This window comes from Bos javanicus, chromosome 23, assembly GCF_032452875.1.
Source record: "Bos javanicus breed banteng chromosome 23, ARS-OSU_banteng_1.0, whole genome shotgun sequence".
Lineage (NCBI taxonomy): Eukaryota > Metazoa > Chordata > Mammalia > Artiodactyla > Bovidae > Bos > Bos javanicus.
In genome coordinates this window covers 13095194-13122366 of record NC_083890.1, presented here as the reverse complement: position 1 = coordinate 13122366, position 27173 = coordinate 13095194, and the positions used below count along the sequence as shown (strand labels likewise).

At 50.0% G+C, this 27173-nt stretch overlaps 1 protein-coding gene across 2 annotated transcripts in view; it reads left to right on the top strand.

Moving 5' to 3' along the window:
- The window catches only part of KCNK5 (potassium two pore domain channel subfamily K member 5), a 40467-nt gene extending 34110 nt beyond the window's left edge, over positions 1-6357 (top strand). For both annotated transcript variants that reach the window (XM_061398070.1, XM_061398071.1), the window contains exons 3-5: positions 770-936; positions 1262-1430; positions 3813-6357. In XM_061398070.1, coding sequence (XP_061254054.1) covers positions 770-936; positions 1262-1430; positions 3813-4672 — 1196 coding nt within the window. In that variant the 3' untranslated portion in view covers positions 4673-6357. The remainder of the gene's footprint in view (positions 1-769; positions 937-1261; positions 1431-3812) is intronic.
- The last annotated feature ends 20816 nt before the right edge of the window (positions 6358-27173 follow it).

The window sequence follows — 27173 nt, the reverse complement described above, 5'->3', positions numbered from 1 at the left end:
GATCAGGATCCCTGGAGAAGGGAACGGAACGGCTCCTCCAGTATTCTGGCCTGGAGAATTCTGTGGACAGAGAAGCCGGGCGGGCTACAGTCCGTGTGGTCTCAGAGAGTCGGACACAATTGAGTGACTTTCACTTTCACTTTCTTGCTATGGTTCAATCCCTGGTCAGGGAAGATCCCACATGCCCCGGGGCAGCTAAGCCCATGCATCACAACTACTGAGCCTGTGCTCCACAAAAAGAGAAACATCCCAATGAGCAGCCTGCGCACCGCACCTAGAGAGTAGCCCCTGCTCTCCGCACTAGAGAAAGCCCGTGCACAGCAACAAAGACCCAGCACGGTCAAAAATAAATAATTTTTTTTTTAAAGAAAAGAAATGAATGGCCATCTTCGGAGACCATCTACTACGGTGCTTCTGGAGTGTCTACCCAGGGAAGCTGTTGACTTGTGCCTTCCAATTTGCACAAGGGTACCATGCAGACTAGGACAGGACTTACTAACAGGGGAGGCTTAGTCCGCCTTCAGGGAGCTCCCAGGCTGGTGGAGAAGGCGTAGCCCATACCGTCATTTGCTGTGGATGATCAAGATCATAGCATGGTCAAGGAAAATTTCATTTCTTAGGTATTGACATTAGATCAGTGTCAAGTGATCTTTGAGAATGGGCTTTCCTCCAGCTGTGTGTGTGGGGTGGGTGGGGTGGAGGTGGGGGCCACCCTGAGTCTGGGTCCATCCTGTGGCCCTGTTGGCCTCACTTTCTTCTTCTTCCTCAGGTTACGGCAACGTGGCCCCCAAGACTCCTGCCGGGCGCCTCTTCTGTGTCTTCTACGGCCTCTTTGGGGTGCCGCTCTGTCTGACGTGGATCAGTGCCCTGGGCAAGTTCTTCGGGGGACGCGCCAAGAGGTTGGGCCAGTTCCTCACCAAGAGAGGCGTGAGCCTGGTATGTTCCCATCCCTGGGTCCTGGGCAGAGGTGGGAAGGACCCTGGCAAGTGACTGTGGCTGGGGTGGGAAGGATCCCTGGGTCCCGATACGGAAGTGTCGGGACAGATGGCAAGCGAGCCATTTCAGAGCCCCCTGCCCTCCCAGGTGAGGCTGGGAACGCCACTAACCCCCCTCCTTCCTTGGCAGTGAGCCTCCTCGCAGGCCCGGCGCCCAGCTGGCCTCCCTTCTGGTTACCTCCTCGGTGCACTCTGGGTGCTCTGCTGGGTTCCCCTGGTCTCCCCACTGCACGTTGTCTGACTTGGTCTCCCTGCCCATCCCTCAGCGCAAGGCGCAGATCACGTGCACAGCCATCTTCATCCTGTGGGGAGTGCTGGTCCACCTGGTGATCCCGCCCTTCGTGTTCATGGTGACGGAGGAGTGGGACTACATCGAGGGCCTCTACTACTCCTTCATCACCATCTCAACCATCGGCTTCGGCGACTTCGTGGCCGGTGAGTCCTGCCCCTTGCCTCTGTCTCCCTGCCCTCTCTTCCTCTGCTTCTCCTCCAGTTTCAGCTCAGCTGACCATGACCGGGGGCCCCGGTAGGCGTCCAGTGTCCTGGGTCTCCATCCAGTGGGGTCCTGACCCAGCCCTGCCGCTTATAGGAGGAAACCAAGACAGAGAATCATTGCAGGCATTTTCCCTTTTCCTTTCTTGCATGTGTGCTGAGTTGCTTCAGTCTTATCTGACTCTGTGACCCTGTGGACTATAGCGCGCCTGGCTCCCTCTGTCCATGGGATTCTCCAGGCAAGAATACTGGAGTGGTTGCCATGCCCTCCTCCAGGGGATCTTCCCGACCCAGGGATGGAACCCAAGTCTTATGTCTCCTGCACTGGCAGGCGGGTTCTTTACCACTAGCGCCACCTGGGAAGGCCCTTTGCTTTCTTAGAAGGTGGCTTTTCTCTCCTCTCTTTGTGTTTTGCTTCTGGTCTCTTCCTTTCTTCTCCCCCGTTGTCTGAACTTAGAGGCTTAGGTGCACTATGGGCTAGAGACAGGACCTGGGGGCTGAGTCAGGGGCTGCTCCACATCACAGCTGCCTCCTTCCATCGCTCACAGGTGATGAGGGCGCTGTTGGACACTTGACTCAGAGGCCAGAAACTTGGCTCTTGCCACGGGCAGCTTAAAAGACAAGAAAGGCCTCCTCCCAAGCTGCCCCGCTCCCTCTGGCCCGGACTCTCCCTCCCACCCCTCCCCTCTTTAATCCAGGCGACGATAAGATTCTTTGGCCCCTTTGTCAGCCACTTATGTCCTTGTGCCTGTGGGCTGCACAACATCTTGATTCTTAATCTTCCTGAAAAAGCCCCGTTCGCCTTTACTGAGTCCGTATTTGCTTGCCCTTGCTTGCCCGGTGCCTGCTGCCCCGGCCGCTGACCCCTACCTCTGACCCAGGACCTCTGATCTCTCCCCGCCCCCTTCCTTGGAAGCAGGGACAGGTCACTGCCCTCCCGCCCCATTGTAAATGGAGACTTGGAATGCTGGGACTGGGCGGCTGAGTGGGTGTGAGAAGCAAGGAAGGCCTGAACGCTGCACTGACACCAGCAGATGTGAGCCTGCTGCCCTGGGAGATAAATTTAGACGGAGGCACAATCTTGTCTTTGTCTGGCTGATGCGGCCCAGAGCAGGCTAAGGAGAAGCCTTTGCATTAGGGAAGCACAGAAAAATGTTTTAATTATACTTTCTTAGCTCCAGCAAGATGCCAGACCCCTGCCTCAGTTTCCCTATCTGTAAAATTGGTTTTAAAAAAAAAAAGGAATAGCGCCCACCAATCACAGGGTGTTAAACAATCAGATGAGTTGCTCTGCACGTGTGCAGAGGGTAGGGCCCTGGTTATCATCATAACCTGCTTATGACTAGAGCCCTAAGCAAGATCAACAGCACCTCCTGTCTGCTGGGGAGATAGCCCCTTGCCTTCAGACCCCCTCCAGTCTGATGTGGGGCTTATAGTCCTTGCCCTAAGGGAGCCCCATTCTAGAAATGGCCCCCTTCCTGCAGTTAACTTGTACAAGTTACTCCCAGTCTCAGGGCGGGAAGGGGGACATAGGATAGATAATAATACGGATCAACATGCCTGGAAATGTAAGGTGAGATCTCCACGATCCTGGAGGGTAGGGGAGTGGCCAGAGCTGTGCGGGGTAACCCGGGAGGGCTCCCTGGGGCAGGTGTCTGGAGCCTGGCCTCGAAGGAGAGGGCACGGAGAGTGCAGAGCCCTACAGGCCACAGGAGGAGGAGGGTAGAAACAGGAAGCCAGGAGGCCAACCAGACATCAGCGGAAGGACAATCAAGACTGTCCAGAATATTCTTGCCAGGACCTGTGCTCTTGGACATCCCAGGCCGCTCCGCCAGCCTCACTTATGCTAAATGAGTGAGTCCATGCCCAGCAGGAGGATGCCAGCTGCCCTCTCACTTAATTCCTATCTAGGTTTTAATGGAACTGTAACACATACACCCAAAGAGTACACAAAACAGTGTTGTGAATCAGTGTGTTGGTGAATCATTGCAAGGCCAAGGTTCATGGCTTAGTTCCTGAGCTGGGTGCTGGCTTGTCTCCACCCTCCCCCCAAGCCCCTCCCCCTCGAGCCTCCCGCACCCCAGGGAGCCACTCTCCTGACTTCGGGTCTGGGACAGGCACACGGTGGCCAGGCCAAGGTCCTTCGGGGTGACGGGGTGTTGGTGTCCCGCACAGACATCCTTTCTTTTTCCTGGTGTGTCCCCATCCCTACTCTGTGTTCTCGAGCCGCGTCCGCTCTCGGGTGACACGGCTTTGGCCCCCTGTGTGTCTCCGGGTCCCCGCTGGCCCTCTCCTGATCCTCTGGGCTTCCTGACCCGCCCGTAGGTGTGAACCCCAGTGCCAACTATCACGCCCTGTACCGCTACTTCGTGGAGCTCTGGATCTACCTGGGACTGGCCTGGCTGTCGCTGTTTGTCAACTGGAAGGTGAGCATGTTCGTGGAGGTGCATAAGGCCATTAAGAAGCGGCGTCGGCGGCGAAAAGAGTCCTTCGAGAGCTCCCCACACTCCAGGAAGGCCCTGCAGGTGGCGAGCGGTGCGGCGTCCAAGGACGTCAACATCTTCAGCTTCCTGTCCAAAAAGGAGGAGACTTACAATGACCTCATCAAGCAGATCGGGAAGAAGGCTATGAAGACAGGCGGCGGTGGGGAGCGGGGCCCGGGGCCGGGGCCCCCCAGGGGTGGGCGGCCAGCCCTGCCCGCCTCCCTGACCCCCCTGGTGGTCTACTCCAAGAGCCAGGTGCCCAGCTTGGAAGAGGTGTCCCAGACGCTGCGGAGCAAAGGACACGTGTCGCGGCCCAGTGGAGAGGAGGCCGGGGCTGGACCCCCCGAGGAGGGCTCCCCCACCTCCGAGGTGTTCATTAACCAGCTGGACCGCATCAGCGAGGAGGGCGAGCCATGGGATGCCCAGGACTACCACCCACTGATCTTCCAGAACGCCGACATCACTTTTGCGAATGAGGAGGCTGGCCTGTTGGACGAGGACACCTCCAAGTCCTCGCTGGAGGACAACCTGGCCGGCGAGGAGAGGCCCCAGGAGGGGGCCACAGCCGAGGCGCCCCTGAACCTGGGCGAGTTCCCCTCCTCAGACGAGTCCACCTTCACCAGCACAGAGTCGGAGCTCTCCGTGCCTTACGAACAGCTGATGAACGAATATAATAAGGCAAAGTGCCCCGAAGGCACGTGAGGTGGGGCCGGCTCCCCACCCCGCTTCCAAGGCTTCTATTCTCAACCTGGGGCATTCTGCCATGGCTGGGACCCTGGCCCCTGGTGGGGGGGCGCAGCCCTGGAACTGGGAGTGGGGGGCCAGGGGCCGCCCTCACCTTCATCCCCTGCAGCTAGATGCCACAGGTCAGACATGGCGCCCAGGACAGGCCTCTGTTACCCAGCAGAATGGGTGCCCTGGTAGCAGGAGGCATCTGTCCCGAGCGTGGCTGGCATATCTGATGGTTCACAGACACGTGGGCTGGCAGGGCCGCTCCTGGCAAGGCTTGCATCCACGGGGGTCATCGTCCTGTCGTTCGGTTAAGACTGTCGCACGGCTCTCTTAGGTCGGGGGCCTTGGCCATGTGAATTCACCAGTATTAACGGGCTCCTGTGTGCCTGGCACCAAGAGAGTGAGAGTGGTGTGAGAACCTGGGGTGGGGGGCTGGGCACTTTAGCACCTCAGGGCCCTGCCTGGGGTTCATGTTTAACCGTCCCCCAGTCCCACCTCGTCAGCCTGGCTGGCACCCCCTGCTGCAAGCCTCAGGAGGGAAGACTCTTCCTAGGGAAGGGGGTGGGGAGCTAACAAGGCAGATGCTGAAACACTCCTGATAACAGGGCAAGTCCCAAGCATGGCCCACGGTCCCACTTGTGGACTTAGTGGGACGGAGCCCAGCCCAGTGCCCTGTTCCCTCAGTCACCCTTTGGCCAAGCAACAGCAGGCAGCCGAAAGCAGTAAAGAGAGGCTGGGGCTCCAGGAGTTGCAGGAGTGGGCTTATTCTGCCCCGGCCCCTGCCCCGCCGGCTCCTCATTCCCTGTTCCCTGAGAAGAAGGGCCTCGCCTCTCCCCGGATCGCTCTTGGCTCGCAAGTGGGTAACGGCTAGATATGTGAATTCAGCTCCTCCCTCCAGCTGCTGCATGTGTATGCATGCGTGTGCGTGCATGTGTGTGTGAGAGAAAGAAAAGGATTTGCGATGGGGGGAGCAAAACGATAATGTGAAACTGTATACAGACTGTTTCTGGCGAGGGACTGGCAGCATTCTTGGTTCTCCAAGATACGCACCCTAGAGCCGGCCGCCTCTGCCCTGCATGTTTCATTTTGTTCTTTTGTTAAATGAACTGCTGTTTTTTTAATACCTGACATCTCTTGTTGGCTTCAGAGCCAGAGCAGCGAGGAAAGGTGAAAGAGTGGGGTCCCAAGGATCGGGATGTCTGGTGTTCGCTCTCCTACCCTTCAACCCAACCGGACCTTTCTCGGTGACCTCAGCCAAGGTCATGGTGTCAGAATAGGGGGAGGGCATCGGTCGCAGGCGACTGCATGCTGGGTGTCACCCGAACACCCCCTCTGCCCCTCAGGCCCCTCTCCAGTGGTGTGGGGCCAGAGAGGGCCGGAACCCTGCCCACCCGCAGCAGTGAAGGTGATGGGCGTGGGTATCCACACCCCACTCGCCCTTCGCCCAGGGGTGTGCTGGCCTGGCATTGGGGTGGGAAGGAGCAGCCTTCTGTCTTTCTGTGAAATGTTTTAACGAGTTCGTCTTAGTGTCCTGACCCCACTTGGCTGGGGTGTCACTGGCTGTCCTGGAATCACACACACTGTATGTACATACTGGAAATGATGTAAAATGTAATTTATTTTAACATTTTTACAATAAAATGTGAGATGGACAAGCCAGCCTGGTGTGTGCTGCGGGGACAAGGTGGGGGGCAGTCCGGGAGGGATCGGGACAGGGGGCACTAAGGGCAGCCTGGAGGTCAAGGGGAGAACTGGAGTAGTCAGGAAGGGAGCAAACTAATCAAAGAGGTGGGGAGGTGGAGAAGGGGCAGGCCTCGTGGAGGAGGTGACAGCTGACAGGTCCAAATGAGGACGGGGAAGAGCCTCTCAGAAGGGGTCCAAGAACCAGGAAGGAGTCAGGAACCAGGGGAGAGGAATAGGGGGGACTGTGGCTGGCTGGTGTCATGGGTCTGCCAGGCCCTGTTGTACACACTTTACACAACAGTCCCATGAGGTAGGGATTACATCCCCATTTTACAGGCAAGGAAATGGGCCCAGGAGGTGACTGGGGCAAACCTGCATAGATGGTGAACCTGGGTTCAAACCCATGCAGCCCCCAGGACCAGAAGAGAGCAATCACCTGCTTTGTCATTGCTTGTCTGGCGTCCCCTGAAAGGGTGTCCAGGTAGGGAAACTCAGGAAGGACCCTGGAGACCAGGCCTTCTGAGGTCAGAAGGACAGGCTCAGCTGGGCCCATCTGCATCCTTTAAGACAGGGGTCCCCACCCTCTGGAATCTGATGTCTGATGATCTGAGTTGATGTAAGAATAATAATAGAAATAAAGTGCACGATATATGTAATACACTTGAATCATCCCCAAACCATCCCCCCTCCCCCGGGTCCATGGAAAAATTGTCTCCCATGCTCATGGTGTCAACAAGGTTAGAGACCGCTGCTTTAAGGAGGAGGATTTGCAGACTTTGTGGTCTCAGTGGTTTTGAGACTGGTCCCCTTCCCACACTGCACAGGACATTCATTAGAAGTTTGAATCTGTTGGGAAAAATGGAAAGTTCTGTGATTTCAGGAGTGAAGTGCATTTTTCATGAGGGTGTGACTGTGTTTATAGAGGATCATATGTCTTTAAAATATCAGCGGGTTCTGCAAGGACTTGATACCATCCATCCCTTTGCCAAAGCATCTCTCCACCTCCCTGCCTCCCTCCCTCTCCCTCCCTCTCTCTCTCTCACACACACACCCACCCACCCACCCAAACTTCTCTGGTTTGCTATAGGCCCTTACAGCCTCAACATATTAGAAAAACCCAAACAAACTTTCTGGCCAACCCAATGACAGTTTTATTTACTACCTTAGCACGTGGCCATCTCACAAAGCTCCCCCACCCGCAACCCAAGTGGCTCCAAGCACTCCCATTGCACAGGGCTTTTAGCCCCCTTTGCAGTGAAGGACACAAAGGCTCTCAGAGTATGACTTGACCCATCACAGTTTTGTACAGTTGCTCACAGATAGAAGGAGCGGAGTTCTGGTCTCGGGCCACTGTGACTTGTCGAGATGAGTCAAGAGCTTTCTGAGTGGAGCTTTCTAGCAACAGGAAGTGGGGGACAGCAGCTGGAGCCGAGGGTGGGGCCCAGGAGGGATTCCTGAAGCATCAAGGGCCGAGGAGGGGTACCCTGTGTGGAGGAGGGGTGCGCCTGCACATCTGCCATTGTGCCCATGAACTCCTGGGGGATAGCAGGCGGAGCACGTGGTTTAGAAGCTGAGAGGATCCTGGGAGGGAAATCCCCCTCTTAACACTGCATCCATAACCCGAGCAGGATTATGGGGGTGGATTGTCAAACCCTCAGAGTTTTATGGGTTCTGGAGCAGACATGCCCACTCCCAGCGGTCCTCCAGGCCTGGATCTTCCCCTACCCCCTCCCAAAAGCCTTCCCACCCTAGTTCTGAGCCAGCACCCCACTGTCCAGCAGCAACACCTGGACTCTCTATTCATTCCATTAGAAGGAATTCTATTCATTCCTCCAACTAGTGCTCACTGAACACCCATCCTGGACCACACCCATCCTGGACCAGGCTGTGTCCCGGGCACCTGGAAAACTCCAGCGTGTAACATGAACAGAAATCCCATTCATGGAGCCTACTGTCGAGTTCCCCTTGCTCTCATTTCTGGCTGTTTTTCATGGTCTGTGCTTGGTATTTCTGTCCTCTCCATACCCCCAAGACTCTTAAAATCTTGTCTCTTCTATCATATATCTTTCAGTCCTCACAATAAGTAGTAGTATCATTAACCTCATTTTACAAATGAGGAGACTGAGGCAAATACAGGATTTTTCACAAATTCAAGCAATTATCGTGCATGTGTGTGCTAAGTCGCTTCAGTCGTGTTCAACTCTTTGCAACCCAATGGACCGTAGCCCACCAGGCTCCCTCTGTCCATGGGATTTTCCAGGCAAGAATGTTGGAGTGGGTTGCCATTTCCTCCTCCCGGGGATCTCTTCTACCCAGGGATCGAACCCACGTCTCCTGCATTGGCAGGCAGATTCTTTACCACTAGCACCACCTGGGACCCCCAAATAACTATTAAATGGCAGCAAAACAGCTTCCCTGACTTGCGTTTCCACTCTTCATTCTACCCTCCAGAAAGTTCCTAATCTGCTAGGGAAGACATCTCTAGAAAACAGAGACGGACGGAGAAGACAGTTCCTGCTCTCAAAGATCCTGCCACCTAAGTGGGAGAGGCGCTCAGAAATAGGAAACAAGCACAAACTCTGGATCCCAGCTGGGCCTCTGGCTCCTGTGTGACCCTGGAGGAGTCACTTAGCTCCGTGCCAGCACCGAGGAAAAGAAATGGGATGTTTGGGTTTCACCCACTTAGTGGAAAGGGTATTCTCAGCCTCGATTGCATGGAAGCTTTCTGGAACCTGGGGCAGAGGCAGGGGGAGGAAGGAGGCAGGCTGGGCTGGGCCACTCCGGGTTGGGTCTCCAGGAATGGCTGCCTCTCCCCAGGGACCCCTGAGGCTTGGGCTCAGCCCTGCCTATCAATTGTCCATCCTGGAAATAACAGGTCCCCAGTTTTCAGATTCACACACAGTTGGTCCAGGAGTCAGATGCCAGCTTGTGTCTATATAATGCAGTGAGAGAGCCTCCCAAAACCTTTGCCCCTTCTCTCCATCCTGGCCACCACCTAGGCCACTACTGCCCCTCACCTGGACCTCCTCAGCAGCATGGGGCCTGACCCCTGGTTGAGCACCACAGAGCCTTTGTCTATTGAATGAATGAGCCCCCTTATCTGGTCTCCTCTGCCTGGCCATTGCTTCAACCAGCAGGCTGGAGCCAGACTCAAATCTGACCCCTTGTAGCTCCTGCTTCATTTTTCCTTTTTTTTGGACCGCACCACACAGCATGTGGGATCTTAGTTCCCTGACCCGGAACCAAACCCATGCCCCCTGCATTGGAAACCAATCCTGGAGTCTTAACCACTGGACCAGGAGGAAAGTCCCTATCTCCAGCTTTAAACCCCTCGGGGCTCCCATTGCCCTTCCTGGCACCGCCTCCCTCTCCAGTTTCACCTGTCCCCGTCCATGTCTCTGGGCCTCAGACATAGCGAAATTTCTCAAAGGAGCCAGGCCACCCTGTTTAACCCTGCCACGTCCTCCATGTTCGTTGTTCAGTTGTGTCTGACTTTTTGCAACCCCACGGACTGTAGCCCGCCAGCCTCCTCTGTCCATGGCATTCTCCAGGCGTGGCAACCCATTCCAGTATTCTTGCCTGGAGGATCCCATGGACAGAGAAGCCTGGCAGGCTATAGTCCACAGGGTCATACAGAGTCGGACACAACTGAAACGACTTAGCACTAACAGTCCTCTGTTTGGGGTGCCCTTCATCTCTCAGGGATGCGTTCTAAGACTTATGGGATTAAAGGTAGATCTCAGCTTCTCCCAGAAGAGTTCCACCGTTACTGGCCCCCACCCCCGCCCCCTCCGCTCTTGGATCCTGGGTCAGATGTCCCTCCCCTGAGCCCAGGGCCCCTCCTTCAGCAAGCTGGCTGCTTCAATGCTGTTCAAACTGCCTGTCTCCTGTTCTGCAGACTCCAAGAGATGAAGGAGTGGCTTGTTCACCTTGGATCCAAACCACAAGCTGACTTGCTTGGAAAAGGGCTCAGCTTTTCGGTGTTTACTGAGTGGAGAGTGAGGGAACCAGAATCCTGGACCCTCCCATTGTTAACAGTCCCTCTTTTCCCCAGCCAGAGGCCAAATCAGGAGGTGAGGCTGATTCCACGAGGGCGAGTCCCTGCAAAGCTGGGTGGATGAACCTGAGGGACCTTGTCACAAGCTCTGTTGGCCTGGTGAGTCACCTAATTGTGCCGTCACCTGAATCTGGTAGGCAGGCCAGGGATGCACTCCCTACTTCTTCACACTCCAGGAAGCCCCTCTGTCTACACCCCCTTTCCCGACCCCCAACACCGCTCTGTCCTCACCTCTCATCACCTCCAAGGCGGTGGTGCCCCTTCTGCTCAGCACTCCCTGAAGACGGGGCCTGGGCAGCCCAGCCAGCAGCCCCCAGATCCCCGTGCTTGCCTCGGGAATACCTCTGCTCACGCTGACCCCTCACCTTGGTTTCAGGGCTGCCTAGTTGACAAAGCCCTTTCACTCCCATTCCTGTGGGATTACTCAACAGCCCAGGAGCCAGGTGTAGTATTTTATAGCTCAATTTAAGGTGTTTTGTTTTTTTTTTTTTCACATGAGGAAATTTATTGTTTGGATTTGTTTGTCCAGCAGAGCAAGGCCTAAGAACAGAACTGGAAGATGCTGGAAGAAGTAGCAGAGCAGGAGAGGGAGATGAAGATGGGAAGGGGCACAGGGCAGGCCTTCCGTGGTGGGCCAGGGAGTTCACCCGCCAGTGCAGCAGGGGACACCGGTTCACCACCTGCTCTGAGAAGATCCCGCGTGCCTCTGGGCAACTAAGCCCATGCACCAAAGCTACCAAACCTGTGCACCCTTGAACCTCCCAAACAAGAGAAGCCATTGCAGTGAAAAGGCCGCGTACCACACCAGAAGTAGGCTGTGTGCTGCAGCAAAGACCCAGCACACCCAAAACTAAATTAAAAAAAAAACTTTTTTTAAAGAGCACAAGATAAGGGGGCATGGTTGAGCTAGTCTCACTGCAGGCAGTTGGGGCTGGATCCTGCTGGGACCCCCACCCCCCCGAAGAGCTTGTCCTATACACCTCAGAATTGTCCCTCTAAAGGACCAGAGACCTGTGTTTATCCACCAGTTCCCAACCTTGTTGGTTATGAATGGCCCCAAGGACCTAAATAAATGTAAAAGCTTTTGCAGGACAAAGGAAACTATAAGCAAGGTGAAAAGACAACCCTCAGAGTGGGAGGAAATAATAGCAAACAAAATAACATGACAAAGAATTAACCCCCAAAATATACAAGCAACTCATGCAACTCAATACCAGAAAAACAAACAACCCAACTGAAAAGTGTGCAGAAGACCTAAACAGACATTTCTCCGAAGAAAACATATAGGTGGATGGCTAATAAACACATGCAAAGATGCTCAACAAGGCTCACTGTGAGAGAAATGCAAGGCAAAACTACAAGGAGGTATGGTCTCACACCCGGCAGCATGGCTATCCTTAAAAAGTCCACAAACAGTAAATGCTGGAGAGGGTATGGATGAAAAGGAATACTCTTACACTGTTGATGGGAATGCAAACTGATACAACCACCATGCAGAGTCTTTAAAAAAAAAATAGGAGTAAAACTGCCATACGATCTAGCAAACCCACTACTGGGCATACACCCTGGGCAAACCACAATTGAAAAGACACGTGTACCCCAGCGTTCACTGAAGCACCGTTTACAATAGCTAGGACACAGAAGCAACCTAGATGTCCATCAGGAGATGAATGGATAAAGCAGTTGTGGTACATGCATACAATGCAATATCACTCAGCCATAAAAAGGAACACATGTGAGGCAGTTCTAATGAGGTGGATGAACCTAGAGCCTACTATACAGAGTGAAGTAAGTCAGGAAAAGAAAGACAAATATCATATATTAGTGCATATATATGGAATCTAGAAAGATAGTACCAACGATCCTATGTACAGGGCAGCAAAGAGACACAGACATGAAGAACAGACTTTTGGACACAGTGGAAGAAGGAGAGGGTGGGATGATTTGAGAGAAGAGCCTTGAAACATATATATTACCATATGTAAAATAGTCAGTGGGAGTTTGATGTATGACACAGGGACCCCCAAAGTGACAACCTGGAGGGATCGGGTGGGGAAGGAGGTGAGAGTGCATTTCAGGAGGGAGGGGTCACATGTATGCCTATGGCCAATTCATGTTGATGTATAGGAATATTGTACTTTACAATATTGTAAAGTAATTATCCTCTAATTAAAATAAATTAATTAATTTAAAAAGGAGTGTGGCCTGAGGAACATCAGTCTCCACTTCCCTCCCATACAGGCTGGATGTGGCCCACCACACCATCCAATGACACCACCATCTCACACTGTCCTTGGCAGACTGACCTTGCCACTCTCCAAACAAGAGGTGGGGTCCATTGGTGGATTTGCATGCGTTCTGGCCTTGGACTGTTTTGATTGATAGAATACCTCAAGGTGATCTTCTGTGTTAAGAGGCCTGGCAGCTTCTCCTTTCATGCTCTCAGGGAAGCCAGCTGCAAGGTAAGAAATCCAAGTTCCTGGAGACCCAGGCCCTGGAGGGGATCTGCCCAGCTGAGGAGCTATCTGGGACGTTCCGGCCCCAGTTGAGGCTGCAGGAAGAGACTGGCCATTCTCCAAATCAAAAAGTCACAAGCAAATACAAGACTGGTATTGTTTTAAACCCCTACGTTTGGGGTTGGTTGGTTATGCAGTGGTAGCTGACGAGAACACAGGCTGGGCTTGCCCCAGGGCTAAGAGACCTCCTGCCGGGTTTTGGAGAAAGCCCTGGAGTGGGAACGCAGAGAGCCACCTAGGTACCCTGGGGAGGGGTTCCGGCCGCAAGTACAGACTGTCCACTATAGCCGCACTGACATTCACAGTGAGCTGAGGAAGTGGGACAAGGCCACAAACAGCACCTGCTGCCCTGACACTCGATCTCTCCTTACCAGGAGGTCCCTTCCTTAAACAGGATCAAAGCTTTTTACCATCAAGATATTGAAGTCTCTTCTACTTTGGGGTCTCCTGTCCTCTCTGCTATATCTGAACCATACTGGGAAGCCTGGGATCTACCATCTAGCCTTGCATCCTAAATAGGCCACCTTGGCCATTTACAGGATGCTTACTTGCCTGTGACCTCAGAACACATTTAATCCCTGCCACACTGAGAGGTCAGGATTATCATCCCTCTTTGGAAGCAGAGTCACAGAGTAGGTATATAACTTGCCCGAAGTCACACAGCTAGAAGCAGAGCCTGGGTTCAAACCTGAGACCCCAGAGCCTGTGCTAGTAATTACCACACACCCCTGCCAGAGCAGGGTTCAGGGGATCCAGAGAGGGTGCCCTGGCTGCAGCTCCCAGCTACCCATCCTCTGCAGGACCAGTGAGAACCAATGAGCACATCTCAGCCCTGTGGTGACTACCCAGCAGTCACAGGGGATTCCTGGACTCTGTCTCAAGAGCTTCTGGAGACTTCCCTAGTAGTCCAGTGGTTAAGAATCCACCTTGCAATGCAGGGGATGCAGGTTCAATCCTTGGTCAGGGAACTAAAATCTGATGTTGTTCAGTTGCTCAGTCAGACTCTTTGTGAACCCCATGGACTGCAGCACACCAGGCTTGATGTCTCTCAGAGTTTGCCCAAGTTCATGTCCTTTGAATCGATGATGTCATCCAACCGTCTCATCCTATGTTGCTCCCTTCTCTTCCTGCCCTCATTCTTTCCCAGCATCAGGGTCTTTTCCAATGAGTCAGCTCTTTCATCGGGTGGCCAAAATATTGGAGCTTTAGCTTTAGCATCAGTCCTTCCAATGAATATTCAGGGTTGACTTCCTTTAGGACTGACTTGTTTGATCTTGCTGCTGTCCAAGGGACTCTCAAGAGTCTTCTCCAGCCCCACAGTTCAAAAGCATCAATTCTACATGTGTGGGGCAACTAAACCCTCCGACCGCAACTAGAAAAAGCCCTCGAGCCACAATGAAGATCCTGTGTGCCTCAACTAAGACCTGATGCAGCCAAATGAATAAATTCAGTTCAGTTCAGTCGCCCAATCCTGTCCAACTCTTTGCGACCCCATGAATCGCAGCATGCCAAGCCTCCCTGTCCATCACCAACTCCCGGAGTTCACCCAGACTCACGTCCATCAAGTCAGTGATGCCATCCAGCCATTTCATCCTCTGTTGTCCCCTTCTCCTCCTGCCCCCAATCCCTCCCAGCATCAGAGTCTTTTCCAATGAGTCAACTCTTCCCATGAGGTGGCCAAAGTATTGGAGTTTCAGCTTTAGCATCATTCCTTCCAAAGAAATTCCAGGGCTGATCTCCTTCAGAATGGACTGGATGGATCTCCTTGCAGTCCAAGGGACTCTCAAGAGTCCTCTCCAACACCACAGTTCAAAAGCATCCATTCTTCGGCGCTCAGCCTTCTTCACAGTCCAACTCTTACATCCAAACATGACCACTGGAAAAACCATAGCCTTGACTAGACAAATCTTTGTTGGCAAAGAAATGTCTCTGCTTTTGAATATGCTATCTAGGTTGGTCATAACTTTCCTTCCAAGGAGTAAGCGTCTTTTAATTTCATGGCTGCAGTCACCATCTGCAGTGATTTTGGAGCCCAGAAAAATAAAGTCTGACACTGTTTCCACTGTTTCCCCATCTATTTCCCATGAAGTGGTGGGACCAGATGCCATGATCTTTGTTTTCAGAATGTTGAACTTTAAGCCAACTTTTTCACTCTCCACTTTCACTTTCATCAAGAGGCTTTGTAGTTCCTCTTCACTTTCTGCCGTAAGGGTGGTGTCATCTGCATATCTGAGGTTATTGATATTTCTCCTGGCAATCTTGATTCCAGCTTGTGCTTCTTCAAGTCCAGCGTTTCTCATGTACTCTGCATGTAAGTTAAATAAGCAGAGTGACAATATACAGCCTTGACATACTCCTTTTCCTATTTGGAACCAGTCTGTTGTTCCATGTCCAGTTCTAACTGTTGCTTCCTGACCTGCATATAGGTTTCTCAAGAGGCAGGTCAGGTGGTCTGGTATTCCCGTCTCTTTCAGAATTTTCCACAGTTTATTGTGATCCACACAGTCAAAGGCTTTGGCATAGTCAATAAACCAGAAATAGATGTTTTTCTGGAACTCTCTTGCTTTTTCCATGATCCAGCGAGTGTTGGCAATTTGATCTCTGGTTCCTCTGCCTTTTCTAAAAACCAGCTTGAACATCAGGAAGTTCATGGTTCACATATTGCTGAAGCCTGGCTTGGAGAATTTTGAGCATTACTTTACTAGCGTGTGAGATGAGTGCAATTGTGTGGTAGTTTGAGCATTCTTTGGCATTGCCTTTCTTTGGGATTGGAATGAAAACTGACCTTTTCCAGTCCTGTGGCCACTGCTGAGTTTTCCAAATTTGCTGGCATATTGAGTGCAGCACCTTCACAGCATCAGGATTTGAAAGAGCTCAACTGGAATTCCATCACCTCCACTAGCTTTGTTCATAGTGATGCTTTCTAAGGCCCACTTGACTTCACATTCTAGGATGTCTGGCTCTAGGTCAGTGATCACACCATTGTGATTATCTGGGTCGTGAAGATCTTTTTTGTATAGTTCTTCTGTGTATTCTTGCCATCTCTTCTTAATATCTTCTGCTTCTGTTAGGTCCATGCCATTTCTGTCCTTTATCGAGCCCATCTTTGTATAAAGTGTTCCCTTAGTATCTCTAATTTTCTTGAAGAGATCTCTAGTCTTTCCCATTCTGTTGTTTTCCTCTATTTCTTTGCACTGATCACTGAAGAAGGCTTTCTTATCTCTTCTTGCTATTCTTTGGAACTCTGCTTTCAGATGCTTATATCTTTCCTTTTCTCCTTTGCTTTTTGCTTCTCTTCTTTTCACAGCTATTTGTAAGGCCTCCCCAGACAGCCATTTTGCTTTTTTGCATTTCTTTTCCATGGGGATGGTCTTGATCCCTGTCTCCTGTACAATGTCACGAACCTCATTCCATAGTTCATCAGGCATTCTATCTATCAGATCTAGGCCCTTAAATCTATTTCTCACTTCCACTGTATAATCATAAGGGATTTGATTTAGGTCATACCTGAATGATCTAGTGGTCTTCCCTACTTTCTTCAATTTAAGTCTGAATTTGGCAATAAGGAGTTCATGATCTGAGCCACAGTCAGCTCCTGGTCTTGTTTTTGCTGACTGTATAGAGCTTCTCCATCTTTGGCTGCAAAAAATATAATAAATCTGATTTCGGTGTTGACCATCTGGTGATGTCCATGTATAGAATCTTCTCTTGTGTTGTTGGAAGAGGGTGTTTGTTATGACCAGTGCATTTTCTTGGCAAAACTCTATTAGTCTTTGCCCTGCTTCATCCCGTAGTCCAAGGCCGTATTCCATTTGCCTGTTACTCCAGGTGTTTCTTGACTTCCTACTTTTGCATTCCAGTCCCCTATAATGAAAAGGACATCTTTTTTGGGTGTTAGTTCTAAAAGGTCTTGTAGGTCTTCATAGAACCATTCCACTTCAGCTTCTTCAGCGTTACTGGTTGGGGCATAGACTTGGATTACTGTGATATTGAATGGTTTGCCTTGGAAATGAACAGAGATCATTCTGTCGTTTTTGAGACTGCATCCAAGTCTGCATTTCGGACTCTTTTGTTGACCATAATGGCTGCTCCATTTCTTCTGAGGGATTCCTGCCCGCAGTAGTAGATATAATGGTCATATGAGTTAAATTCACCCATTCCAGTCCGTGTCAGTTCGCTGATTCCTAGAATGTCGACATTCACTCTTGCCATCTCTTGTTTGACCACTTCCAATTTGCCTTGATTCATGGACCTGACATTCCAGGTTCCTATGCAATATTGCTCTTTACAGCATCGGACCTTGCTTCTATCACCAGTCACATCCACAGCTGGGTATTCTTGCTTTGGCTCCATCCCTTCATTCTTTCTGGAGTTATTTCTCCACTGATCTCCAGTAGCATATTGGGCACCTACTGACCTGGGGAGTTCCTCTTTCAGTATCCTATTATTTTGCCTTTTCATACTGTTCATGGGGTTCTCGAGGCAAGAATTCTCAAGTGGTTTGCCATTCCCTTCTCCAGTGGACCACATTCTGTCAGATCTCTCCACCATGATCCACCCATCTTGGGTTGCCCCACGGGCATGGCTTAGTTTCATTGAGTTAGACAAGGCTGTGGTCCTAGTGTGATTAGATTGACTAGTTATGTGTGAGTATGGTTTCAGTGTATCTGCCCTCTGATGCCCTCTTGCAACACCTACCTTCTTACTTGGGTTTCTCTTACCTTGGGCTTGGGGTATCTCTTCACAGCTGCTTCAGCAAAGCACAGCCGCTGCTCCTTACCTTGGACGAGGGGTATCTCCTCACAGCTGCCCTTCCTGACCTTCTAGCTCCTCTAGGCCCTCCTGCGCCTGCGCAGCCAATAAATAAATATTAAAAAAAAAAAAAAAGGTTCTGACCCTGCAGATGTGGAGTAAAATTCAGAAACACTCAGGTTCTGGAAATGCCAGGCTGATGATCTCAGAGGGCAGGTTTGCTCTGTGTTTGTGGTATCTTCTGCCAACCCCTCCCTGCCTGTGTTTATATTCTGCATTGAAATCTGTGTTTACTTCCAATTAGCTAACACTTCCTCCTCCTCCTTAGATTCCTTCACCTGCAGCTCTGGCCAGCTGAGCTGTTCATCTGGAGTGTTGACATCACACTGTATTCAATTCAAAGGACAGGTACCTGTTGAGTCCCTCGTGGGCTTCCTGGAACACGTAGTGCTGGTGACTGAGGGGGAAGAGAAATGAGGAGCAGACAGTAACCCACAGGGTGGTCACCCCGTGTGTGTGTGTGTGTGTGTGTGTGTGTGTGTGTGTGTGTGTGTGTGTGTATCTGTCCACTCACATGCCCACCCTCAACCGTTCACTCCAGGGGAAAGATTCTGACCCAGGGGTCTGGAGCCCATTCATACCTGCTCATGAGAACTAGAAAGTTTCAGAAATTTTACAAGCTGATGGTATTAAGTAAATTACATAATCAAACTGTGTGAGTCTCCTGCATTGGCAGGCAGATTCTTTACCACTAGCGCCACCTGGGAAGCCCTCAAATTGTATGCAGAGGAAAGGTGAAAGGATTCCAAAGGCATCATTCCCTAATTACTTTACCTGTTAGTGCTCTCCAGGCTTTTGAGGTTACTGACATCCCCTGGAGGTGCCTGGTGGACACATTACATAATGGTATACTACTGGTTCTCTTGCCAACTTTATTTTTACGACATCATGTTATAGCTTAAAATAGCCATAATAGAAGTATTTACACCTCAGAAATGAGCAAACACTATAATTAGGGCTGTCCTCTCTATAGAGAGCCAGATGTTAAATATTTACTAGCCTGTGGTGGCCCTATCTTCTGGATGGGTTGTGTGGCTGGATGGGATAGACTGCAGTGAGGTTTTGCCCGCCTTGGGAAGGAGCAAGCAATGTCAGGATTCCAGGGAGAACATACTTCATGAAATGCCCCTTACAATCCTGTGGGCCTCTGAGACCATTGCTGAGAGGCGGTGAGGATTCAAGGCCAGGGGTGCTGATTGTGAGGGTAGTGGGTGGGCAGGTGGCTCAGATACCTGCCCCATGTATGTACACAGAAGGGTACAGCCAAGGGTCACACTCCAAACTAGAGGAAGAAAGGGGAAGACAGGCCTTCTGTAGAATGCCTATCTGCCTTCAGCTGGAGTTCTCCGGCTGCCCAAAATCTAGTCCAGGACATGCTTTATACTGTCCCAGTTGCACTGTGGTTTCAGCAAAGTCCTCATCCCCTGGGTGTCCTTGTAATTAAAGGAGAGACCCTGTTGGCAAACACTAGGTGTGATAACTGAACCTGGACTATTGGCGGGGGTGGGGGGGTGGTGGGAACCTCACTAAGGGTGCAAGGATCATATCACCGAGCAAGAACACCATTGACGCACACAATGCTGTGCATGATTTAAGCCAACACAGGAAGGACTCTAAGGCTTTCAAGAAATTCCCCGCCCCCAACGCAGGGGAAGAGGTGACTTCACAGAGGATGCCCAGGGTCCTAGTTAGAAGTGGGTGCTGCAGAGGTCCAGTGCCCCCAGCCCCACCCCAGAATCGTCCCAGAAGCTCACTCCCTCCTCAGTGAGCCAGTTGTGGGCCAACCATGCTGTGAGCTGCACAGCAGGGACTAGGGGCTGTCCCTCTAACAACTGCCATTCTTTAGTGACCACTTGCTTTGGGACAGGCTCTGTGCGGGACTTGACAAGGGGCCCCAGGGAAAAGGCTCCTCTTCTTTTGTTTGAGTCCACTTCCATCCTCGGTGTGTGTATTGGTGACAGGAATGGAAGGAGAGTCAGTAGGGTTGGAGTGGGTGGGTCCATCATGACCCACATGGAACTGCCGTGTGTTGGTCCAGGTTCTTCAAGAGGTGGGTGCTGGGTTAAGCCAGAAAGGACCATGTTAGGGGAAGCATCTGTGAGAGGCTGGTGGCACCATCTGACCAAATGCAAGTCCCATCCTGAGTGACTGAGAGGGAGGCAAGTTTGAGTGAAGCAAGCTAGACTGCCCTGATTGCTGTGGGGGGTTAGGCTAGGATCTGGTGAGCCCCAGGTCTCCAGGGAACGGGCCCACCTTGGTACCCTGTTCTGCTCAGTCACTGTCTGGAGCAGTCCATGGTCTAGGCACAAACATGGTGATGGATTTCAGAGGCAGCAACGGGGGTCATTGACCTACCTACCTATATTTGGAGGTCTGTGGGCACTCTATCATGGCTGCCATCACAATAAAGAAAGCAGAACGCCGAAGAATTGATGCTTTTGAACTGTGGGGCTGGAGAAGACTCTTGAGAGTCCCTTGGAAAGCAAGGGGATCAAACCAGTCAATCCTCAAGGAAATCACCCTGAGTACTCTTTGAAAGGACTGATGTTGAAGCTGAAGCTCCAATACTTTGGCCACCTAATGGGAAGAGCTGACTCATTGGAAAAGACTCTGATGTTGGGAGAGATTAAAGGTAGAAGGAGAAGAGGGCAACAGAGGATGAGATGGTTGGATGGTATCACCGATTCAATGGACAAGAACCTGGGCAAACTCCGGAGATGGTGAGGGACAGGGAAGTCTGGGGTGCTGCAGTCCATGGGGTCACAAAGAGCTGGACACAACTTGGTGACCCAACAACAGCAATAGCAGAAAGTGTGCTCACATAGAAGTCAGACAGTGGAGAGAGTAGGATGGAGCAGGCAGGGGCACAGAGGAAGGCAAAGGGGCATGAATGTGGGGTGTAGAGTGTGTGTGCATGTGGTGTATACATGCATAGCATGAGGTCAGACAGAGACAGAGAAAAGGGGGCTGAGGGAAAGGAATAGAAGCATAAAGATACAGATAGCAAGAGAGACAAATGAACAATACAGAGAAGACAGCTTTCTAGCCCCCAGCTCCAAACTCTCCATAAGGAATTGCTTATAGATCCCACAAACGGCAACCCACTCCAGTACTCCTGCCTGGAAAATTCCATAGGTGGAGGAACCTCATAGTTGCAAAGAGTCGGACACGACTGATCAACTTCACTTCCCATTTCTCGATCCCCTGAGATCACCTGCTGAATCCTAACCACATGTTTTCTTTCTGTGACTAGCTAAAGTGGTCTCTGGTCTTACCAGGTAACCCCAGGAGAAGCAGCTCAAGATAGTAATGAGACGTCATTTCTTCATGCTCCTCCACCACAGGTTGGCATGATTGTACACTAACCTTCTAGATTCTCTCAGCAGTCCCTGCCTCTCCCAGGTTTTCTATTCTGCTCTTCTCCACTTTGCAGGTAACTTCACATTTGTGGCTACTGGCTTTTTTTCTGTCAATAGATGTCTCACAGGTATCTGTCCCATCTTGGGCTGCCTTAAATATCAGGTTCAGCCCTCTCCTAGCCGCCTGTCCTCGGGCAAGTCACTTAACCTCTCTGTTGTTGTTCAGTCACTCAGTCGTGTCCAACTCTTTTCGATCCTATGGGCTGCAGCACGCCAGGCTTCCCTGTCCTTCACCATCTTCCGGAGCTTGCTCAAAGTCATCTCCATTGAGTTGGTGATGCCATCCAACGATCTCCTCCTCTGTCGTCCCCTTCTGCTCCTGCCTTCAATCTTTCCCAGCATCAGGGTCTTTTTCAATGAGTCAGTTCTTTGCATCAGGTGGCCAGAGTATTGGAGCTTTAGCTTCAGCATCAGCCCTTCCAATGAACACCCAGGACTGATTTCCTTTAAGATTGACTGGTTTGATCTCCTTGCAGTCCAAGGGACTTTCAAGAGTCTTCTCCAGCACCACAGTTCAAAAGCATCAATTCTTCGGTGCACAGCCTTCTTTATGGTCCAACTCTCACATCCATACATGACTACTGGAAAAACCATAGCTTTGACTATATGGACCTGTGTCGGCAGAGTAATGTCTCTGCTTTTTAATATGCTGTCTAGCTTTTCTTCCAAGGAGCAAGCATCTTTTAACTTCGTGGCTGCAGTCATCATCTGCAGTGATTTTGGAGTCCAAGAAAATAAAGTCTGTCACTGTTTTCATTGTTTCCCCATCTATATGCTATGAAATGTTGGGACCAGATGCCATGATCTTCATTTTTTGAATGTTGAATTTTAAGCCAGGTTTTTCACTCTCCTTTCACTTTCATCAAGAGGCTCTTTAGTTGCTCTTTGCTTTCTGCGCTAAGGGTGGTGTCCTCTGTGTATCTGAGGTTACAGATATTTCTCCCAGCAATCTTGATTCCAGCTTGTGCTTTATCTAGCCCAGCATTTCACATGATGTACTCTGCATGTAAGTTAAATAAGCAGGGGGACAGTATACAGCCTTGATGTACTCCTTTCCCAATTTTGAACCCATCTGGACCTCTGTTAAAACCAGTTTGGGCCTGTTTTTCTCAGGAAAACTGGGAACTATAACCTGCCTCAAAGATTGGCATGTGGGGCCCAGGGCCACAAGGATGGCGGGTACATTATGGTCTTTCCACTCACTCTAGGTAACGCTTGACAATAACTCACTGAAGTTCCAGTGAGAACTTTGGACAGCTGTCATTTTCCAGGTCAGAACTTGGCCATCTAGTGCCCCCCCTCCCCCACCCCCCTACAGCTGCCTCCAGGAGATGGGAGGCAGTGATAATGTGAGCTTTACCTGAGGCCTCATTTGAATAATTGTTTACATTCCAATCTTTTGTCTCTCTTAATCTTCTCATCAGCCTAATGAAGGAGAACTCAAATTCCTGTTTTGTATGGATAATCTTGTGGTCCATTGACTTGCCTGAAGTCACAGAGCTGGGCTGCCCTTCAAATCTCTAAGACCTCATCCCTACCATGGGGGCAGCCCTCCAACCTCTGGGCCTCCAGGTCAGCAGTAGGTACCATGTGAGTCAGAGTAACCAACTTGGCCTATCTCCAAAGGACCACTCTTGAGATTCCTCCTTAACTGGTGGTGACCCTCCTTCCAGTCTTTCTGTCCCTGGTTCTGAGCAAATTCTTTAACTGAGTTCCACTGGAGCATCCCAGAACGCCTAAACCTACCTCTCAGCACAGAATGTTACAGCTGAAGAGAATTCATTCCTTTAGAGAGAATCTATTGAGCACCCATGGTAAGCCAAGTACCATTTTAGCCACTGAGTATTAGTGTTAATCTAATGATTAGATTCTGATCCAATAGCTGTAAACCCTGGCTGTGTATTAGAATCACAGGGGCCCTTTCAAAGTATGTTACCCAGATCTCACTCCAACCAATGAAATCAGAATCTTTGCAGAGGAAAGGAGGTGAGACCAGCTATCAGAATTTTATTTAAAAACTTCCGAGATGTGGACTTCCCTGGCAATCCAGGGGTTGGGAACCCACCTTTCAAAGCAGGGGACTCAGGTTTAATCTCTGATGGGGGAAGTAACATCCCACATGTTGCAGGACAGCTAAGCCTGGGCGCGACAACTAGAGAGCCCGTGCTCCACTAAAGAGAAGCCTGCACACAGTGTGACTAGAGGAAGTCCAGGCACCACAATGAAGACTCAGCATGGCCAAAAATGAAAATGAGTTTTAAAAATTAAAAGAAAAGCTCCCTAGATGATTTTAATGTTTTCCCAGGATTGAGAACCTCTGACCTAGTTGAAACAGAGACCCCCCTCATGTTACAGAAGAAGGAACTGCAACCCAGAGATGGGCATTGCTTTGCCCAGAGTCACAAATCTGAGCCTGGTTCCTCCACCTTCAACCCCCCCAGTGCTCTTTATGAAGTTAATCGGTAAGAATGTACTAAAGGCATCCTTAAATGAACGTGGGGTAGGGCAGAGAGAAAGGTGCTGAGTGTGTGGATACATTTGAGATGCTTTTCCTACCCATTGTTCTTCCTGAAGATGGACAACCTAGGTAGCTGTCTTGGAACCACGTGATTAACCTTGGTAAACCTGATTGGACTAGGAGAGGAAACCTGAACCAGGGTGAGCCATTGAGATGGGCTGGCTAGGCATTTGAAATTAGGATGACTCAGTTAGTAGAGTGTCTGCCTGCAGTGCAGGAGACCCGGGTTTGATCCCCAAATCAGGAAGGTCCCCTGAAGAAGGGAATGGCAACCCACTCCAATACTCTTGCCTGGAGAATTCCATGGACAGAGGAACCAGGCAGGCTGCAGTCCATGGGATCACAAAGAATCAGACACGGCTGTGGGACTAACTTTCACTTCACTTTGAATTTATTAAAGGATTAAGACAGTGAGCTGTGGGGACCTAAACCTGAAGTCATGGAGGTTTGGGAGCAGTGGCAGGTATTGGGGTCATGTGTAAGCCAGAGGGTGGGGAGAAGAAGGAGGTATGCAGAGAGGAGGAGGAGAATAGAGCAGATCTCTGGTGAGAGAGGTGGAGACATGACTGGGCAGTTTCTGTTTCCCCTGATAGCTGTATCATTTCATTGAACCTCATCTTTTGTAACTGCTATGTTCTTTGACACTCAAAGGGCTTTGACCAATGTAAGTATGGGGAACAGTTCATGCAAAAGCCTATAGGCACCAAAGACCCTTGCTGCTGCTGCTGCTGCTGCTGCTAAGTCACTTCAGTCATGTCCAACTCTGTGCGACCCCATAGAAGGCAGCCCACCAGGCTCCTCTGTCCCTGGAATTCTCCAGGCAAGAATACTATAGTGGGTTACCATTTTCTGCTCCAATGCATGAAAGTGAAAAGTGAAAGTGAAGTCACTCAGTCGTGTCCTGACTCTTAGCGACCCCATGGACTGCGGTCTACCAGGCTCCTCTGTCCATGGGATTTTCCAGGCAAGAGTACTGGAGTGGGGTGCCATCGCCTTATCCCAAAGACCCTTAGGTGCCCCTTACCTTGTCCCCAACCCTTAACAGTGTCCCTCTGAAGCATGAGTTCCCTGTCATTCAAAGTATTCATGTCTTCCTCTTGGAGATGTCAGCAAGTTGATCTCACATGCCCTACTCAACCACATGATTCTGAATTTCCAAAATGAGTGGGCAGAGAGGTATTTTAAGATTGTTTTTTCTTTTTCTTGGCATCCAGTGCCCTTCGCCTGACACCTGGTCCCTGGCAAGGAAGCCTGTACCCCTGGGGATGGGAGTGGGGCGCACAGTAAACAAAGAGCACGAGAAAGTTCCTTGATCCCCACCCCCAGCATCAACGCACACGTCCCTATGGCAGGAGAGTGGCAGGGGTGTGAAAACAATGGGAGCCTATGAGTCATGGGGGTAGGCAGGATAACGTTTCCCCAAAAAGGTTCCCTTTAGCCATGTCCGGAGTCACTGACGTAGGCAGCTGCCAGGCAGTGACACCTGGAAAGACCTTCAGTTCTGGGCAGTCACTGGATGGAAGTTCTGCCCTTCCCTGGATGACCTGGATTTTCTTTTTTATCTTTTAATTCAACTTTTATTTTTAGCAAAGTGATATATATATATAGACACTTTTGAAAAGTCAAATAATACTACACAGAGTATCGGAAAACAGCAATTGCCTGCCTCACCCTTCCCCACCTCCAATCCCCAGAGGCAACTTCTTTCAGACTTTCCAGCCATTTCTTCCTATTTTTCTTCTACTTCTTTAATAACATATAGCTATTTTTGAAAATTCATTATTTTTTCAATTTATTTTATTTATTTGGTTGCCCTGGGTCCTAGTTGCGGCACAAGGGGATTTTTAGTTGTGACATGTGGAATCAAATTCCATGACCAGTTTTCAAACCTGAGCCCCTTGCACTGGGAGCTCAGAGTCTTAGCCACTGGACCACTAGAGAAGCCCCTCCCATTATTATTTTTGTGATCCTGCTATGAAAGTGAAAAGTGTTAGTCTCTCAGTGATGTCCGACTCTTTGTGACCCCATGGACTGTAGCCGGCCAGGCTCAGCTGTCCATGGAATTCTCCAGGCAAAAATAATGGAGTGGGTTGCCAGTCCCTTCTCCAGGGGATTTTCCCAACCCAGAGATCAAACCAAGCCTCCCACCTTGCAGGTAGATTCTTTACCGTCTGAGCCATCAAGGAAGATTACTTTAGTTAATACTATATATTATCTTCCTATCACAAAAAAGAGAGATTAGCTCCATTCTATCCCCAACACACATATTTTTTTCTCTGTCACCCAAAATAGTCCTCAACTCAATGTCAACACTATTATAACTATGTAAATATTTTTAATGTACTTGAGTACACTTATTTTTTCTTGCATGATTTTTTTCAAAGTTTTTTGTTTGCTTAACTGGGTGTGTTCCTGTTACTAATTAACTCTCAAACTCCCTGCTATATTTGAAAAACTTCCCTCAGAAGGATAATCTACCAGTCCCAGTTTTTTTTTTTTTTCTTGGTGTATTAAAAGACCCGCTTTCAGAACCAAATATTTTCTGCTCCTGCCTGGCTGGATGGTTACTGTCTAGGACAGCTCGCATCCTGAAATGTCTCTTCACCATTAATTGGGAATTCCCTTTGCCTTCTTCCTACATCAGACTCCCTATTTTCTTTTCTTTTTAAAAATAAATATTTATTTATTTATTCTTGGCTGCATTGGGTCTTAGTTGAAGCACACAGGCTTTGTTGCCCTAAGGTGGGGTCTTATTTCCCCAACCAGGGATTGAACCCACATCCCCTACATTGGAAGGTGGATTCTTAACCACTGGACCACCAGAGAAGTCTCCCCTGTTTTCTGAGAACAGTTCTTTCTGTTTTTCTTTGTTTACTCTCTTGGTTGATGGAGCATATCCTTCAGTAGCCTTTTGAGAAATGGTGCAAGGGTGGTAAAAATTGTGAGAGCTTCTATGTCTTAAAATATATTTTTTTTCTACTTTCATCTTGACTGGTAGCATGGTTGGGTGTCTAATTCTAGGTTGGAAATTTTTTCCTTCAGAATTTTGAGAGTTTTTCCTCTTTGTCTTCTAGCTTCCTGGATGGTTGTGGAGAAGTTTAATAATACTCTAATTCCTGGGTCTTTTTATATGACCTGTATTCTTTTTTTCCCCCTCTTTCTCTCTCTCAGAAAACTTTTTGGAATCTCTTTATTCCCCAGTACGTTGGTTGGTGTATTTTCTCCTGCATAGTGCTGAGTCCACAGGCTCCTGTTAATCTAGAAGCTCATTCCTTTTGGTTCCTTTCTGTGCTTGTTATGTTCTATCTCTTTGAATTAGACCCCTTTGATCGGCTCTCTGACTTTCTGATCTTTACTTTTTGTCATCTTATCCTACTTTCCAAATGATTTTTTAAATTTTATATCCACCTTCCTATTGGTTAAAAAGAAAGTCTCTATTTTTATTTTATTTCTTTTTCTTCCTAAC